General features: G+C 40.1%; 2 protein-coding genes across 3 annotated transcripts in view; one reads left to right on the plus strand and one right to left on the minus strand.

Moving 5' to 3' along the window:
• Positions 1 to 16,614, plus strand: part of ezrb (ezrin b) — a 33,199-nt gene extending 16,585 nt beyond the window's left edge. For both annotated transcript variants that reach the window (XM_026142795.1, XM_026142796.1), the window contains 7 exons: positions 7,662 to 7,758; positions 8,230 to 8,393; positions 10,475 to 10,605; positions 11,304 to 11,464; positions 12,754 to 12,846; positions 13,006 to 13,242; positions 15,136 to 16,614. In XM_026142795.1, coding sequence (XP_025998580.1) covers positions 7,662 to 7,758; positions 8,230 to 8,393; positions 10,475 to 10,605; positions 11,304 to 11,464; positions 12,754 to 12,846; positions 13,006 to 13,242; positions 15,136 to 15,300 — 1,048 coding nt within the window. In that variant the 3' untranslated portion in view covers positions 15,301 to 16,614. The remainder of the gene's footprint in view (positions 1 to 7,661; positions 7,759 to 8,229; positions 8,394 to 10,474; positions 10,606 to 11,303; positions 11,465 to 12,753; positions 12,847 to 13,005; positions 13,243 to 15,135) is intronic.
• LOC113006692 (zinc finger BED domain-containing protein 1-like) lies at positions 1,931 to 7,023 on the minus strand. The gene is made up of 3 exons (XM_026142793.1): positions 3,265 to 7,023; positions 2,836 to 3,088; positions 1,931 to 2,679 (listed from the first exon to the last, which is right to left on the minus strand). The coding sequence occupies exons 1-3, from the start codon at positions 4,380 to 4,382 to the stop codon at positions 2,263 to 2,265; spliced, it is 1,788 nt and encodes a 595-aa protein (XP_025998578.1). The 5' UTR covers positions 4,383 to 7,023; the 3' UTR covers positions 1,931 to 2,262.
• Positions 16,615 to 16,862: the final 248 nt, after the last annotated feature.

The following is a 16,862-nucleotide window of genomic DNA, read 5'->3' on the forward strand; positions in this document are numbered from 1 at the left end:
CAGCAATCTGTGGTGTGAGTGTTAGGTGTAGAAAAAGGGCTTGAGACATGCTGTATAAAGCGCTTTAAGTGCTCAAGTACAGTTGAAAAGTGGTGCATAAGAACCAGTCCATTTACCATTTGCACAACTAAACTGGCTGAGCCAGGTTCATGTCTGTGCTTAATCACTGTTCCTGTTCTACAGCAGGCAGTATGACAAGAATAACAATGAAGACACAGGAGATACAGATAGTTAGAAATTAAAAAAAAAAGTTTACTTTGAGTCAAAAGTCTGCTGTGCAGGTCAAATAATAGGTTCTTATTTGGAGTTCTTCTGGGTTTTGGACCACAAATTGGCACATAATGTGGTTTCATGACTTTAGTACTTATTTTTTGACTGCCTTGAGTGACTGTGACCTAATCTCTTTTAGAGATAAAGGTTATCAGTTGTTTGTAGAGGTTCACTTCATGCTCTACATAATTCTGAATGGGAAAAAAAATCTCCTGACCCATTTTTGGGCCATTTAAACATGCAGATGATATACAAAAGCTGCAGACATTTTGCCTCGCCTTTCATTCCATCTGATTCAGTTCTCGTTCTCACCTTTGGTAACACTGAGATAAACTTGCTTAACCAGGCTAAAGTGTACAGTCAATCTCTACCCATTTTTTCTGTTAAAAACAAACAAATAAAACAAAGTAAATGTTTGTATTTTTTCTATCCTTTGATCAGTTTGTGGTGCTGTGCTTGAAGGCAGACCTACTTTTTGAGAGATCCAACACACACCGGTGATTGGGTGTTTCCACATTGCTTTCTGGCATTGCTTGTGATTTTCCACTTTGTTTGTAGGCCAAGACACTTTGGGAGATAATCACCGTCTGGTTTGGTGAAATGACTTCTGAGATCCCCTGTGGCCTCCTTTGTGTGGTTACTGGAGTGAAGTACACTGTGTTAAAGGGGCACGCCATCCCAGATGACTTGCATTTCAGTCACTGACCCCGTGCTTGGAAAAGCTGCCAGCTTTGGCTTCGATTGTCACTCTTCACGTATTAAGTTTGTCCACTTTCCTGCCATGCAGTGCGGTCTGCTATGTCTGTGGAACAAATGAGCACAGCACAATGGTGACATTTTAAAGAGAAAGCTTGGCATCTCAGCTCCCTCATCAGGCCTCTAACTGAACATTTACAAGCTTGGTTTATTGTCCTCTCAAATCTAAATGATTTAATTACCCTTACTGCCATTGTGTTTGAGTCATTCCTGCACTTCATTTCACTTTAAGTCTAATTTAACAGCTTGAGGTATGAAACCTCCAAGAAGAGAGCAAATATATTGTTAGGAATCAGACCAGGTCTCGTGTGAGTGTCTCTTTGTGCGCTCGCTGGGATCAGCATAAAAATGCCTCTCCTCCATGGTGCCCTCTGCTGTAACCATGGCTACGCCGACTGGTTTTTCAAGCTGTGCAGCACTTAAGAATGCGAAGCAAACCTACAACACTCTCTCTCCAATGAGGGCAGCCGGCCCACAATGCAACAGTGCAGCCAAGGTTTCACCCAGGCTGGAGCTGGATTAACTCCTTCTGCTCCCGCTGCTGTAGCTCATTTTTAAAGGGCAGTTTTTGCTTTTTTTCAGCCAAAGCTTTGTCTTTAGCAGGCAAGTGCAGCCTCACACACTAAATTCACTTTTTAGCATTTAGGAGTTAAACGGGTGTAATAAATAGATTCTTAATTGGCCTTAACTGTGTAGCACTGAATAGTCCAAGCTTGAATGACACACTGGACCTGAAACAGTTATTCATTAGTGCTGTCAAGAGATTAAAAAAAAATAGAGATTAATTAATTATGATTTTTAATTAATTGATCTAATTAATCTCTTTTTTAATCTCACCTAAAAATAGCTGAGGAAAGCCCTCAACTTATTGTGGCAGACCAAAAGACTGATATAACAAAGAAAGTGACTTTATAAAGTCATTTATTGTTTAACAAACGTTAAACAGATGCAACCATTTACATACTGTTGTATTCTTTTGTAAAATAAGTGGAAAAATAAATACAAATAAAATCAAATAAATTAAGTGCTGCAAGTTAGCACATCAGAGTTGCTCTTTTCTGAGCAATACAGCACTGAAATTCCTCTGCTTCAGATAATGAAAAATAAAACTGACATTGCAGTGCTGCAAGTTAGCACATCAAAGTATTCTTCCATCACAAAAAAAAGTGCTGAACATCAAGCAATCTATTCTAGTAGGCTACAAATGACACAGCAGCTATGCTGACCACATGTGTCTCATTTCTTCTTCCTCAGCCAGTCGCTAAGACACACCAGCCTGGTAACATTTTCTGGAAGCAAGGCTGCCCTTTTCTTTTGCACTATGTGGCCTGCAAGGCTAAAGAGTCTCTCACAGGGTACAGAGGTAGCTGGGGAGGCCAGGTACTTTTGTGCTAGGACTGACAGCTTTTCATAGACTCCTGAGTGAGCATACCACCACTGCAGGGGACAGTCATCAATACTGATGCTGGGTTCTGCTCTGTAGCGCTGCAGCTCTCCAGACTCAATTCCATCTTCTGAGTCAGAGTCAGACCCCAGAAGGAGTTCGCTCCTCCTCTTCTTCTGAGCTGGTCCATCATCCTCTGTGGAGGGCTGGAGACTATCTGCTCTTCTGGGCTCTGCTGCCTGGAGCATATTCTCCAGAATGGTCCACACCTGAATGAATGAATGAATGAATGATTGTGATTAAAACTAAGTGCTTTTTTATTTTTTATTTAATCTTGTAAAGAACTTTGTGTTCCATATAATAAATAAAAGTTTGATTTGATAATGAATTGGACTCATTAGTCCAGCTTAACCTTATTGTCCTACCTGTTCCCTCTTTTCTCTTGGAAGACATTTCAAATCCTTAAACCGTGGATCCAATGCTGTGGCCACCTCGAACCATATCTCGTTGCCATTAGCTCGTCGTGCTGCCAGATCCTTCTGGAAGGCATTCTTGAACTTCACCACGTAGGCAGGATCATCATCAGTAATGTCCATGACACGGTACAGATGGCGAAAAGCAGGCAGCACTACAGAGCAAGAGACGTAGGCCTCACCACCCAGCAGCTCTGTCACATACCTGCAGAGGTGGAGAGGTTTGCTAAATAAACCTAGCTGGATTCATTTAAATCAAAGTGTAACTGATTTCCAATTTAATTGTCCTTAAAAGTTCCTTGTTATGTTCATTAATTTTGATTTTACACATGTAACAGTAGTTTATATAATTAAAATGGGAAGGTGTTTATTTGAACTTACTTGCATGGTTCAAGCAGGAGCTCCAGCCTCTGCAGTTTCGCCCACTCAGCTTCGGTTGGCAAGACCAACCTGTGGTTCTGTTGGTGCAACGTAGCCTGGACAGCCTCTCGGTTACATAGGAGGCGTGAGACCATTGCGAGAGTCGAGTTCCACCTGGTGGGTACATCCTGTATAAGTTGATCGCTCTTCTTTCCGAGTGCTACTTGTTGTTGGTTAAGTTCTGTGGTACTCGCAGGGCTTTGTTTAAAATGACCAACAATCTTGCGGCACTTTGCCAGTACACCGACAAAACCACTGCTATCGAGACATACCGTGATGGTCCTCTGGAGAATGTGAGCATTGCAGGCGATGTGCTCATATGGAAGTGCTCTCATAGCAGCCAGCATGTTTGCTGCGCTGTCTGTGCCAATGGTGGATATCTTGTTTTCAATACCCCAGTCATTTGCTACCTTGAGGAACTGTTCGGCGCATTTATCAGCAAAGTGCCTGGTTTCTGTTCTCATGACGGTCAGTGCAAATGAGTTGAGGTTCCACTCACTATCAATAAAGTGTCCAGTCACCCCAAAATAGCTGTGGTTGCCAGCTGAGGTCCAGTGATCTCCGGTTATAGCAACACAGTTGGGAGAATCCTCCGCCAAAATCTCAAGTTTGTTTTTCTTTTCGCCGTCGTACATTTTGCTGATTTTGGTCGTTACTGTAGTCCTGCACGGCGGCTTGTATGACGGGTCATTGGACGCAATTTGCAACACCTCTGTCAATCCTTCGTCCTCTACTATATTTATCGGCCTACAGTTCATCGCTATCCACTTGGCAATAACATTAGTCAGCCTGTCGGTCGCAGACTTGCTCATACGAGGGGTATTCTCTAGTTTTGTTTGGCGAAAAGCTTTGCTCTGGCTTGCTATATTGCTAACGCCTTCACTGCTAGCTGTTGCTGCACTCGCGGCTGGGTGCTTTGCGTTGAGGTGATAGGCCAAACTTGAGCTGCTTCGGTGGTAAGCAAACTCCTTCTTACACTCTAGGCAGACCACTTTACCTTTGTCAATGGTGCCGTCGGGGCGTTTATGAAATACAAATTTCCCGTTCATTGGGCCAACAACTCTCAGATGCGCCTCCATATCCACACTGTAAGCTAATCACCACTTCTCACCTTGACCTCACGACGTGACTCCACCCCCAACAAGTCAAGCACAAGGAGCCCAGCACATAAAAACGGATTTTATAACATAGCAACTCTCATACAAAATCAATGACGTCAAGAGATTAAAAATTAGATTAACGAGATTAAAAAACATAACGCGCTAAATAGCATTGTAATTAATTAATCGCAATTAACGCGATAATTTGACACCCCTATTATTCATATATATTTTTTATATCAATACAAGTTACTTTAATAAATTTTTTTGTTATAGAGCCTGACCAATATTGGGATTTTCGGTAGATTACTGATGCATATTTTAAAAGAGTAAAGATGCCGGCTGATAATTTTTGCCTTTTTGTTCGTTGAGTAGCTGTTAATGCCACATATTACCACACGGTTGTTTCTTAATTAGTCACTCATTTAAGCTTTAGTTTAGACTTCTTTGTCAGTCGGTGAAAGTGATGATTTGTGACTCCTGTCCATCATCGCTGCAATCCCCAGGCCTAAAAACTGGTAACCAGTTGGGCCTAAGCATAATGAGATGGTTCTTAAATTAATTGGTGGCACATTCAGATGTAAGTTAGTTCTGCTAGCTACTAAAGTCAGCAAATAATAAATGATATTATCAGCAGAATGAGTCTGGTGTCTCAAGGAGAATTGTGTCTGTTTGTGGAGGCATTTTACTACATAGAGTGAATGATTTTGGGTATGCAACCTGTACAGATGCACTTGTGTGCAGGGGATTTTGATGTAGGTTGGAATTTTAACTTTGCATAAGCAGACAGGGGGACCATGAAGAGGAAATATTGTTAATTAAAAAAAAAGCTCCAAAAAGCAGCATGAAAGACATAAACAGCAGCTGCAGTGGACAGTTTTCATTGTTTTTAACAGCCATCATCTGTTTTCTGCTACTTGGCCGGCTCGTGGGGACAGCAGTCCACTCAGAGACGCCCAGTCATCTCTTTTCCTGGCCACCTCCTTCAGCTCTTCCATGGGGACACCAAGGTGTTTCCAAGCCAACTTAGAGACACAAACTCTTGATTGTGTCCTGGGTCTGCCACAGTGACTCCTTCCAGTAGGACATGCCGGAAACATTGCACCCAGGAGAGGTCTTTGTCAAATGCCTGAACCACTTCCTTTAGTGGCTCTACTCAGAGTCCCTATTGAATGACTGATCTCCTCTCCTTATCTCTGACACTGAGTACAGACTCCCTTTGAGGGAAGGTCCTTTTTGCCAGTTCTATCTCCAATATCATTCTTTTGGTCACTGCGTCCAGCTTGTAAATCTATAGCTTTGCCTTCTCTCCGATACAGTATCCCTGTCACCAAGATGCCACACCAGTCTGCCTTTCAGTTCCATTCTGATCCGGAGTGGGCATGCACTCTTTTCCAGCTGAGAATCAGTCTCGGAGGTGCAAAGTCTTTCGCAATGAGAGCTCAGCAAAAGGACACATAACAGCAGAAACTCAAACAAGAGTAGCCCACAGACCAGTTATTCCACACATTTTCTTGACACTGCCCCCTGGTGCCAGTAAACAGCTACAACATAGCTTTTTGTAGGACCAGTGTACAGCTTGAAGCAAAGACGGCTGCACCCATGCAGCTCTGTCTCAGAGTATCCCGAGTATGCAGCATTACTCTCTGTTATCTCTTCAGCTTTGTGCAGCTATCATTATCTGACCTTTTACTGTCAATTTACAACAAATTTTCATTTACAGACTGCAGCAGTACTTGAAGCTGGAGCACACCTTTTATTACTCATATATTTAGTTTTTGGAGCCATTGCAATCAAATGCTAATATTTCTTACACATGAATTCTTATACATTAGTGAATTAGTTAAAAGAGAGACTTGGTAGTAAAATCCATTTATTCATGGTTTCTCCTTTTCAAAGCAAAAATCGAAACAAGTTTTGAGCAAAGAGTTCTGTGCTACCAAAATGAGTTGATAAAGCACACCTCCGTAGACCACAGAAGTGTGATAGAAATACGCAGCAGATAACTTCCACATTGTTTTCTCAATTCCACAGGCATGTGTCAGGGTCAGCTGGAGCGAAATTCCAGTTCAGGGAGTATAGTTTCATAGTTTCATAGTTTCATAGTTTCGTTGGCAGGTGTGCGGCTGCTTTTTCAGATATCACATTATGGGCCTCTCCATTGTGTCGAAAGACAGGCATTTGTTCCGTTTTTTTTTCTGGCACTACAAGTAGCCTGCCACACCCCAGATTCATCCCTCCTACTTCGTTACTGAAATCCATGCTAAGAGGATTATTCTGACTCAGAATGAATGAAATGAGATCCAAATGAGATTGTTCAGTGTATTTCTATAGCTTTATGATATGTAAACTGTCTGTATTCTTATAATAAATGGGGCTAGAATTGAGAGTCACAAATGTACTCCAAGCTGCCTTCAGTTTGGTTGTTTAGTCCAAAATAAAATAATGTGACATAAAAAGTGAGTTTTTTACATTTGAAAAACTATAAGTAGAGATTTTAGCATAAATTCGAGAAAAGTGAAACGATGACTTGCTTCTCAGTTGCTGATTACTTGTCTATTAATCTACTAACCGCTGGAGCTGAAGTATTAATAACAACTGATAAGAATGCACATTATTCCAAGGAAAGTGCTGGAAACATTACTTAAATTGTATTAAAATAAATTTTATTGGAGTAATCACTCAAGCTACTTAAAAAGTCTAATTTTATTAAGATCTTTGTCATTGTAGGTCAGTATTTTGAGCTTGGAACAGAATGAAAGAGACACTTGTCTAAGGATGAAAGTGCTAAACCTTTCAATGCCGTGTAAACCAGCAATAAAACCTCAGGACGAGACCTGAAACCAGTATGAAGACAATAAAAACTGGGTGTGATGTAGTATTTTATTTCGTCATCATGCTCTGTGCAAGTCCATTTTTTTTAAAGAGGCGGAGGTGTAAATACTGATGTTTTTTTTAGGCCATCTAGATAACAAAACAGTTCATACAAGAGAAGACCAAGAGCAATCAGTTTTTTACAGTGTGAAAAAAGAAAGCTGTGGTTAATTATGTACAACATTTTTGGTGGAAAAATGCACTCGTACTTAGCAGACAATTCAGGTTTTTCTGTTTAAAACACTGTATTGGCACCATTATCTATCTCAGTGGAAACATGCAGGAAGGTCACACTATATCAGAAAATGATTATTATTATGTCCCAGTGGACATCCACATTATCCCATATATTTCACATTTATTTTCTTGTGCTTTCTCCTTCAGACTGACCCCTAAGATTGGCTTCCCCTGGAGTGAAATCAGAAACATTTCTTTCAATGATAAGAAATTCATCATCAAGCCTATTGACAAGAAATCTCCGGTGAGAAATCTCATCTAAGCAATCACATACAAACACACACCTCTTCTTTCAAAGGTCCTATTTTTCTATGTAATTTCCCTTACTTAAAGCATTCTTTGTCTTTAATATCAGGCTTTTCAGGGCGTATTGGGTTACAGTGTGTTTCTGTATTTAAGCTCGCTGCTTCCATTTTGCCTGTGGTATCATGTTTCTCTGCAGCGGAGGGGGAAACCATTAGGCATATCTCCCATTACAATCGAGCATAAAGAATAGCCAGAGCTGCTTTCTAGGCAGCACTGTTAGTGATTGACTGCAGACACACACAAAAAAGCAAGTGGTATAAACCTTATCTGTGCACTTCAGGCTGCTCTGCCTTTTACTACGAGTGGAGGTTGTTTTGTTTTTTTTAGCACCAGTATTCATTATTCAGCCCAGTGTCTGTTCTGTTTTCTCCTTATCGTTCTTATTGTTTGATTCTTTTCCCAAATTCAGGACTTTGTGTTTTACGCCCCGAGACTGCGCATAAACAAGCGCATCCTGCACCTGTGCATGGGCAACCACGAGCTGTACATGCGTCGCCGTAAACCCGACACAATTGAGGTGCAGCAGATGAAGGCCCAGGCCAAAGAGGAGAAACACCAGAAGCAGATGGAGAGGTACGCAGATTGTGGAGATGAGTGTAATTTAAGAAGTAGTTTCACACTTAAAAATTATTGTGTAACTGTTGTCTTAAGAACATAAGTAAGAACATAAACCCTCTAGACTATTATGGTTTTACCCTCGTGCCATTCACTGAGATTTTGATAAGAGCTGATGTGTTTTCACTGAGTCAGCTGTGAATAAAATGAGCAATCAACCACAACATTAGAACACGTCATTGCTGCAGCTGCTACTAACACCCCTTATCAGTTATTATTTTCACAGTAACTTGATTGATTTTTATTTAGAGGTCAGGGAGGAAAGAAAAGGGTGCACAGAAAATATTAGAGGTTTGATATAATAACTACAAAAAAGGTGAAGTGTAGGAAATGTACTTTCTGTGTTCACTGAGCTGAATGGATGTTGACCCTGATCTCAACAGCAGCTGTCAGCTCACTGTCTGTCCCACACAGCTGTTCAAACACAGACAACCATGAACAGACAACAACAGTGAATACCAGAGAGAGAGACATCAGATCACCAGTTCAGGCTCGCGCATAGTAGCCCGCAGTCTGTCCAGTAATCGGGTTGACTGGTGTTCAAACATAATTACCAGATGGTTTACGATGAGTCCCTTATGAAACTTTATTTAAAAGGGACGTGAAACGCTACACAAAGGCTAACTTAATTCAGTTATCCCTGCTCTCAAAAACTGACATAGATGTAACACTGTCTGTGAAACTGAATTTAAGAAATAAATGCTTAAAGTTTTAAAACCATGTTTAGCGCCATCTGTCTGTGCGGAGCGTGATGTCATGTGGTTGGTTGCGGTAATAGCTAACATAAACTAATGTAAGTCTATTTAGTGAGAATCAATAACTCAGTTGAAAATAATGACACTAAAACTAAATACCTTACTAAGTACTCATTTATAAAGTGCTTTACAAACCCAAATATTATGGCTAACAGCTGGATTTTCCTGTTTGAGTGCAGCTAGCCAAACAGCGAGCAGCCAATTACTGCTAAAGAGACAGACAGTGGAAATTGAAACTATTGGCTCAGTTTCTTAACATAGAACTCATTGTTCTATTTAGGGCAACACAACTGCGATCCCCTAGTTTTAGTGTCGTTATTTTCCTCGGTATTATCGATTCTATCATTAGTTAGCTAACAATAACTAATGTAAATCTATTGCAACCAGCCAATCACACGACGTCACGCTAAAAGAAAATGGCGCTAAACTTTAAGCACTTATTTCTTAAATCCAGCTTCACAGACAGTGTTACATCTATGCCAGTTTTTGAGAGCAGTGATCAATTGTGTATATTAGCTTTGATGTGTGTAGCATTTCATGTCCCGTTTAAACATTAACAAACCCAGAGAGATATCAGGTTTTTTTCTGCAGCAGGAGACATGAGCAGGATGCGAAGAGAGTCAAATGAAGTTTAACTAAGAATAGGGAATAGAGAGATGAATAACTTATCCCAAATTTGAGAAAATGAACCGTTCAGTTTTTTAGATTAAGGCAGATTGACATAAAGTTTTCTGAGAGACAAACAAAGTCCGGCTGTGGAGTATTTTAAAATTATAGTGGATTCCAAGAGTTTGTAAGAGACTAAAATGGTGTTTAAGAATGAATCATAATTAATTAATCATAACCCAGTATATAAAAGTTAATTGCTAAGTTACTAATGAATTATTTGGACATTTAGTGGACAAACAATTAGTTAAAAAATTAACTGAAGCCAATAATTTCATTGCTGTGAGTAAAATTCTTGGTTACTGAGGGCTCTGCTCACATCCTTCTATCAGCTGATTTCACGCCAGCTTTTTATAGCTCTCATAAACCCTGAAGTCATTCAGTTTGCCAAGTCTTTGTGAGTGTCATGCAACTTAAAATCACAAGACTTCACCTGTATAATATGACTGCGTGAAAAAAATCATATTTAAATGTCTTGTTGTTTTCACTAGCTCTTATAGAGCAGTTTTTGCAAACATGCACCAAATGCCACGTTTGTGTGTGTGCCTTTTGCAGTAACCATGTATCAACTACATCAGTTCTGTTTGTGTCCTCACGGCTGCTTTCTGTTATCTGCAGAGCCCAGCTGGAGAATGAGAAGAAGAAGAGAGAGGCCATTGAGAAAGAGAAGGAGCAGATGGAGCAAGAGAAGCAGGACCTGATGATGAGGCTCTACCAGTTTGAGGAGAAGACCAAGAAGGCAGAGAAAGGTGAGGCGAGGGGAAAGATGTATCTGAGTGTGTGTGTGAAAATATTTGGAATATGTGTGTATGTGTTGTTATGCAGGTTGGTAACAATAGGTCATTAGGATATGCATTCAGTTTACTTGTTGTGTAAATTAAATGATTAATCAAAGGCAACCCCCTGCCCGCAAAATAACACTAAAAGCAGCATGGCATGAAGCACAGTTATTAGTAGTCATTGTCTTTTTGATTACATATGGCTCTGTATTCAAAACAGAGGAACAAAAACTACATCTTGGAATGGACTCTCTGCTTTTTTGTCATAAACAAAAGACAAAACAATTTGATTGACTTACGGAAGCAGTCTGGTTGTAAATTAACTCTGATTTCCAGTGTTTGTTGTTAAATGATTTAAATTCCAGCTGATCAAACACCTGGAGCATTATAAATAAGAAAGCATTCACGCAGTCATGGTGCAGAGCTTTGTTGGTATTCAGGAAACATGTTTGACATCTGACAGGTTTACTTTTTATTGAACTTCCTTATTAAGAGACTGCTGTGAGGTGGTGGTCTCAGTTAATAGTAACAAATATACAGATATATACTGCTGCTCTGTTAGCTTATAAGATAATGAAAAAAATAACATATGAACATAAATATCTACACGTTTAGATAAAGTATTTGTGTCATATTATATTTTCTTTCCCCCTCTTTTTGCATGTTAGATTTGCAAGACCAGGTGCAGAGAGCCATGATGCTGGAGCAGGAGCGCAGGAGAGCAGAGGAGGAGGCAGCTCGTCTGGAGGCAGAGCGTCAGGCTGCCCTGCTGGCTAAAGAGGAGCTGGCCCGCCACTCTGAGCAACAGAAGAAGAGTCAGGAGCAGCTGGTCAGTGTTTTAAATCAGTCTTTTGTGATAATACTGTTACATAGGTGGATGCTCATGATAAGCATCCAGACAAAAGCATTTTGTAGTGTCTAGCTGGTCCACACCGCTAACAGCCCCTCAGAACCACCTGCAAGACTGTGCTTCAGTTCAACTGTCCTGACACGAAAAGCTGTGGTTCCTACTCCACATTCAGGCACCAGACACAGTTTTATTAGACACCTGCTGTGACGCCCTCTTTACTTAAACCCCATTAAGGCATTTGTAATGGATTAAGTCCATGTGCAGCTTCCGCTCACAGAAGACGTGTGAGAGCATTGATACGAACTTGTTTGAACCCACGTATCTCATTAACGATAGTGTTTTCACTAACTTCATTTTCCAGTCGAGCACCTTTCACATAATTTCATGGCTTGCTGGAGGCAGCCTACACCCACTGAACAGCTAGAGAAGGCGTGCCGTTTAATGCTGAGCAGGGTATACTTCAGTGTGGTGAAAGACAAGCCGTTGACATTGTTGTAGTTGTGAGAAGGAATGTACCACAACACCCAGAGAGGCTACACGGTCTGGTTAGGTTTAATTAAGATGCCTCCTCACAGTGACAGCTGCTTCCTGTTTCATTATTTCTTTTTTTAATGATGCCGGCAGTTTGCAATAATCCAAAAATGAACTATTACAGTTTTTACACTGGTTTCCTATCATATTTTCTGAATTAGTAATCAAATGTAGTTTTAAATCTACCTGTTTTCTTTGTGACTCTTTAGAATTTTTTAATATATATATTTTATATTTTTGTAATGCATACTGAGGCTTAAAGCTAAAAATATCAAACAAGTGAAAGATCAGAGGAAGGTTTAAACTAACATTAAAATTAATTCTTACAGAAAATTTAAAATCTGATTAACAAAGTTTCTTTATTTTTGGGAGGAGAAGTAAAAACATAACAGGGAAAAAAGGTCATTTAATATGACACTTATAATAAATCAAGCTGCCTATATTTATTTTTGGAAACTCTTTGAAATGCTTTGAAACAATTGTGGTCTGTTAGGTTAGTTTCTCATTAGAAGGAGAAGGTTCTAGTCTCTTGAAGTGTAGGCATAGAAGTAGTATAGTGGTAGTATAAGACAACAGACATGAGCAAAATGAGATGTATTTTTTCTGGATGCTACAAGAGTCTTTATTTGCCATTCTGTATAAAATAATATGTTACTCTTATTTCTTGTTTTCTTTTGTGTGTGTGTGTGTGTGTGTGTGTGTGTGTGTGTGTGTGTGTGTGTGTGTGTGTGTGTCAGGCTGCTGAGCTGGCAGAGCACACAGCAAAGATCAGCCTGCTCGAGGAGGCTAAGAAACGCAAGGAGGAGGAGGCCAACTCATGGCAGCTCAGGGTGAGAGCTTTAATGTGACCACAGTGCCGTTTACTCAGGCTCACTCAGCTGTTTCTGTCTGAAACAAGGACTGAATTAAATTATTGCCTACCTTATATTTGCAGTTAGAAATTCTATAGCGTTGATTTTGAGCTGACTGACCTTCTCTGTCATCACCAGGCCCGTGAGGCCCAGGACGATCTGATTAAAACCAAGGAGGAGCTGCACAATGTGATGACGACGCCTCTGCCGCCACCACCTCCTCCCATGTACGACCACCTCATGGATGACAACAGTGACGACAACACCAGCATGCACAGCGCCGACCTGCACGTGGAAGGCATCAATGACCACCGCAACGAGGAGGATCGCCTGACTGAGGCCGAGAAGAACGAGCGCGTCCAGAAACAGCTGAAGGTGAAAACTAGCACCTCACACAGTCAGTCATTGGCGAGCGTGATGGCACATTAACACCTTTATCTGAGGTTATCAGCTGTGTAAGAATAGAACACAAAAACAGTGCTGCGTGTGTGGTTCCTGCAATTCAGTTAAATAATCAGGAAGAATTACCTGCTTTCATGCTTATCTGTTACTGTGTTACCCAACATTAGGGTAGAAGATCTGTACAGACAGATTTAGAAATAGAACTTCCTCCTCAGGTAATCTTAGTCCGAATTAGCTGACAGCTTGAAACAAGTCTAGACAGAGAAGAGTTTAACTGGAACAAACAGTTTGGCTGTGAAAGCACAGAAGGGCCTGGTGTTATTGAATGCATCAGAGTTCTCATTGAAGCCTTGATCTAACTTAAACACTATTAACACCAAAGCAATTTTTGCAGTCCATAAGACTAGAATAGCACTACATTCTGTAAAAGCCAGTTCACAGCTGTAGTTTCTGTTAAAATTGAAAGATTACAAGTTTCACCGCATTCATCCTGTTATCACTTCTCTTTCGACCTTCACGTAGAACCAAAGCTGTTGAGCTCTGGCTCGATTATCTATACTAGACTATAACATCAGGAAGTTGAAATCAGCGGTACCTTTGAATGTTTGAACTTGATGTTGGAGACCAGCTCAGTCACCTGATCGCCCTGTATCCTATCTCAAAGCTGCGTTCAGAAATGAGGGGCGTTTATGCAGGAAGCGAACTGCTCATCACGCATCGCTTTGACAGTTGGTCGCTAGCAGACGATTTGGGCTCTGGTTGTCAAGGCATTTACCACGCCATACTATATAACAGTTAACAGCATCTTTTGTTTCACTCACATCAATATTAACTAAGTGCTCATCTAGAAGTTGCAAAAACTTCACATGGCCAGAGGTTATTTCACTCGTCATTGCTTCAAGTTGCTAGATATGTCATTGACTTTCTGTTATCGCCGATTGCCCAGTTGATTGTCGCTTCCTGTGTGGAGAGCAAAAACTTTACTGCTCACTACTTTATATAAAGTCAGCTCTCAGTTTCCTGCCACAGAAACTGCCGCAGACCAATATATATTTTCTGTTTCTAATAGTCATATTGTTTTTAATGGGAAAACTACAAGAGTTTGGAAGAAAATTTTGAATCTGCTGAGAAATTTTTCCAAATCTCTTGCAGATGCATGGAAATGTATTTGATTTTTGAGCCAAGTTTAACTTACAGGAGATAACGGTGTAAAATTCTCAGGGCTGAAGAATATATTCAAGCCCTTTTTTCATTTTTTTAATGGACCAATCTAGAAGTGATCAAGCAAACTGTAGTGATTTTACAGGAACGTCGTCACAGCCTGTTTTCAGCCATGAACTTCAGAAAGTGTCAGGAGAATCAGATCAGGACAAGCCGTCCTTTCTCACACGTGTCAAACAGCAGGAGACAGCTTGGACAAATGATCACTGCTGGAAACACTGTATGCAATTTAGGCTACATCGTCACATACACTGGTGTTTTTATAAAGAAAAGAAAAAAAAACAAAATGTTTATCGCTAAAGCAACACACATTGATAGAACTCTTGATAGAACTCTAATCATACAGAGATGTTGATGTCTCACTGCAAAAAAAAAGAGGGAAAAATGTTTGTCGTCCTCATCCACGTGTAAATGCAGAAACTGAGTTTCCAAACTACTGTTTTGTGTAGGAGGTGCCAAACATGATGTGCATTTGCTAGATGGAAGGTTAAAGACTGATTAACACATATGTCTTTGTGGGGTATAAAGTTCGAGGCTATAGTGAGCTAAAATGGACACGGTGACTCATTCATGGAACTGTATAAGAGGCGGCATTGTTGGTTTTTGCCCTCAGATCTCATTCTTCTTCCTTTCCTCCACCCTCAGGCCCTGACCTCAGAGCTGGCTCAGGCACGTGATGAATCCAAGAATACCGCCAACGACCTCCTCCACAGTGAGAACGTGCGAGCTGGCCGAGACAAATACAAGACTCTGCGACAGATCAGGCAGGGCAACACCAAGCAGAGGATCGATGAGTTCGAAGCCTTATAAGGAGCCCTCGGAAAACGTACCCTTTCTGAATGGTCACTACATATCTCACTCTTCGACTGCCAGATCAACACACAACCATACCCGGACATGTTTAACACACTGCTGCAGACTGAATTGAAGCAGTATAAGCAGAGCAGAAGCATCACTACAGAGAGCAAGAAACTCCTGTTATGTGTGCCCTGCTGGATGCAGGGCTTTGCAAACCCTCTGAAGAAATATTAGTGCCAAAAACTTTCCCTTTTGTCTCTACTTAGTGTTTCATTTCCCGTTTGTGTATTTAATTGTGTAATTTGAGCAATTCAGACCAAAAATAGTCATCTGTTTTTAGAGGTGGGATGGAGTGGGGGATTAGTCAAATTATTTTAGTATTTTATGATGCGCACAGAGAGAAAATAGTACAAGCTTTGCTTATTTTTGATGGAGGACCGTTTGTTGTTCATGGCGACCACTCAGAAAGGGGGAACGAGCAGAAAAATAGTTTTTATTTTCCATCATATTTGAACACTTCCATTTATGTTTAATATTGCTATTCTTTAGGTTAAAAAAATTAATCCCTAGTTGGATATTTATATATGGGACATTTAAAAAGGGTATTTCATTTTGGTTTGTATATTTTTGCTATCTTCTGATAACAAAACATTCAATATGTTTTAAAGATTTTATATATTGACCAAACAACAACGGTCTTATGTTCCATATGTTTTCCTTTAGATCAATAAATTAAAGAAATATTCATTGTAAATTATTATTTTTTACCGTAGAAAATATATTCAGCTGCATGCTATTAAAATCACGTCAGAAGATCTCTAGCTATCTAGGTACTTTTATCATTATCATTATTATTATTAATAACATTATTATTATTGTTTTTTTGCCATGCAGTTCACAGAACAGCGATGCATCTTTTTCTTGAGAGCAGGTTTAATATTTCTGTTTCTGCCTGTTCCGTGTCATGTCACTGGAGAGTGAGAAACGAACATTTTCACACTCTAAAGTGGCCTTTGGTCGCCCCTCTGCAGGGGTCAGTCCCAGACAGCCGCTCGACACGTCTCAGCCAAGGTGCTTAGTCACCCAAAAAACAAAAAACAACAACAATAAGATGCAATTCTGAAAACCTTTGGGGTTTTTTTTTTTGTTTGTGTTACATCTCCAGAGTTTCATGGACTGACCCAGATTGAATAAAACCAAGTCTCATGTTCTCCTTTCTGGACATTTATTAGTATTTACTGACTCACAGCTCTGCTGGACTTTGTATATGAACAGGATTTTATATTGAGGTGTTTAAGAATTTGGCAATTAAAAAAAAAAAGATTACATGTCTGTGTGTACTTTGTAAAATATATATTTCAAAGTAAGTAGACACTTCTGTCCTCATTCTTTCTGGACCGGGATGTTTTAATGGGTTTGCCTTATGCCTCTGAGTCTTAGCCTTGCTAGCCCATGTGGGTTTAACCATGTAAAGCCAAGTGTATCATATCTGATACAAATTAAAACTCATATATGCAAATTAATATAAATATATATATATTTGTCAGGAGGTTCAATAAAATCAATTTTCAAAA

The sequence above is a fragment of the Astatotilapia calliptera genome, chromosome 15, assembly GCF_900246225.1.
Source record: "Astatotilapia calliptera chromosome 15, fAstCal1.2, whole genome shotgun sequence".
Taxonomy (NCBI): domain Eukaryota; kingdom Metazoa; phylum Chordata; class Actinopteri; order Cichliformes; family Cichlidae; genus Astatotilapia; species Astatotilapia calliptera.

Excerpts from the sequence above, each read along its gene's own strand:
- LOC113006692 (XM_026142793.1), bottom strand. The coding sequence starts at position 4,382 with ATGGAGGCGCATCTGAGAGTTGTTGGCCCAATGAACGGGAAATTTGTA. Across the intron at positions 3,089-3,264 it reads CTCCTGCTTGAACCATGCAA|GTATGTGACAGAGCTGCTGG; the intron begins GTAAGTTCAAAT and ends CCACCTCTGCAG. Across the intron at positions 2,680-2,835 it reads CAAGAGAAAAGAGGGAACAG|GTGTGGACCATTCTGGAGAA; the intron begins GTAGGACAATAA and ends TCATTCATTCAG.